We start from the raw sequence: 1,825 nt of genomic DNA on the forward strand, positions 1-1,825 counted from the left end.
GTTTCGCTTCTTCTTCTTCTTTGTCTCCAGGTTCTATGTCTTCTTCTTCTTCTCTTAATAGAATCTCCCAGAATACTCATCCCAGCTCTAGCCATAGTAATAATAGTAGTGCGGCGTCATCTATCCTTCCTCCTCATTCATTTTCTTCGCAGGCTTCTTCATCTCCACGCCAGTCTCCTTCTATTCTTCGTTCTCCATTCAACTCTTCTTCTTCTTTATCCTCGTCATATCGGGTGTGTGTACGCCCCCCGGTCCCATCGGCTCATCTTGTACAGCCGACGCGTCTTCATCCAGCCTTGATATCTCTTTCTCTCTTGAACCCTTCTTCTTCGTCTTCTTTCAGCGCCACTTCAGAGAGAGAGAATCTCTCCTCTTCAAGTCCCAGCAGAAGAATGGACAGGAAAATGTCTCCCCAGGTTGATTCACAAGACAAAAGATCTTTTTCACGAATGCATGCAAACACTGAAGGAGGAGAACGTAGCGGGGTGTCAACTCGAGAGGAAGACGTGGGGTGTCTTTCGCCTCCTTCTCCTTCTCCTTCTCTTGCTGCTCCTGGAGTCGTTTTACCTCCCCCTTTGTCGTGTGCATCTATCGTCGCACCTCCTTTTCATCCTCATTTAGCGTTACGAAAGTATTATCATTCTCTTTCCACTTCTTTTCCGCATCCTCGTCGTCCTCCTCCTTCTTTTCCTCTTGTTGATTCAGCAGGTGTACATCCACCTCATGATATCTCGTCGGGTACGCCTCCTCGTGATACCTCTTCAGGAGGTGTACATCCACCTCAAGATATCGTCTCTTCGTCGTCGTCGTCTTTGCCGTCAACAGCTCAACAGCCTTTAGCAAATGCAGGTGTATTACGTACACCCCAAGGATATCTCCCACCTCCCCCCTCATCTTCTATTCCTTCCGATTTGGGTGGTGTACATACACCCCAAGGATGTCTCCCGCCTCCCTCATCATACATGCCTCCAGCAGATGCACGTGTATTATGTACACCTCAACAAGAAGGAGAGGGAGATGTCAGAAGAGGTCCGAGCGTCTTATCAACACGTCATTTAGCATCCCATCTTACGAGTCAGTTTTACTCGGAGAAGTATGGTATAGGAGGAGGAGTATGTGGATCTGTCCTGCCTTATGAACGTGACTACCGAGGTGTCTTCTCAGCTCTCAAACAATTCGAGATTTCCTGCGCTGAGAGAAGAAGAAGAATACGGGAAAGCTTCATTCAAGATAAAAAGGAGGTTCTGGGCGATTCGCTGCGTCTATTCCAACCTTTCAAAGTCGCCAAGACCATTCGAGTCATCAGAAAGCATGTGCGAAGAGTCAAACAGCGACAAAGGCGGGAAGGAGGGCTTTCTTGTTCTTTCCGTTCTTCTTCTTCTCATGACGTTCATGAGAGGGAAGGAGTGAAGACGGTAAGGAGAATGGTAGAAGAAGAAGAGAGCGAGAAAGAGAAAAAGAAGAAGAAGGGAGAGGAAGAGACGATGAGAGATGAGGATGAAGAAGAGGAACAGAAGAAGAGAAAACGAGAGATGGAGAATGAAACAGTTGCGACAGGAAGAGAAAGTGAAGAACGGGGAGAAGTTCGGGCGGGAGGTGTACATACACCTGGGGAAGTGAAGGATGTTGAGGAAGGTGTGCTGGGGGGGAGGCAAAAGGGGTTGGAGATAAAGGGCACGTCTACAGTAAACAAAGAGGGAAAGGAAATCTTTCGAACGAAGATTGACGCAAGAGAAGATAAGAGGAATGAGAAGGAGGAGAAGCATCACGATACAAAAGGAGAAAAGAGAGATAGCAGAAAAGAGGAAAGAGGAGGAGGAGAAGA

General features: G+C 47.5%; 1 protein-coding gene across 1 annotated transcript in view; it reads left to right on the plus strand.

Annotated features, from left to right (window-relative positions):
• Positions 1–1,825, plus strand: part of CSUI_002816 (uncharacterized protein) — a gene marked incomplete at its 3' end in the record, with an annotated part of 7,886 nt that overhangs the window by 3,526 nt on the left and 2,535 nt on the right. Inside the window, exon 1 of the mRNA XM_068063015.1 lies at positions 1–1,635. This exon is cut by the window's left edge and continues 3,526 nt beyond it. Within this exon, the coding sequence (XP_067925009.1) occupies positions 36–1,635 (1,600 nt within the window). The remainder of the gene's footprint in view (positions 1,636–1,825) is intronic.

The sequence above is a fragment of the Cystoisospora suis genome, assembly GCF_002600585.1.
Source record: "Cystoisospora suis strain Wien I chromosome Unknown contig_1199, whole genome shotgun sequence".
Lineage (NCBI taxonomy): Eukaryota > Apicomplexa > Conoidasida > Eucoccidiorida > Sarcocystidae > Cystoisospora > Cystoisospora suis.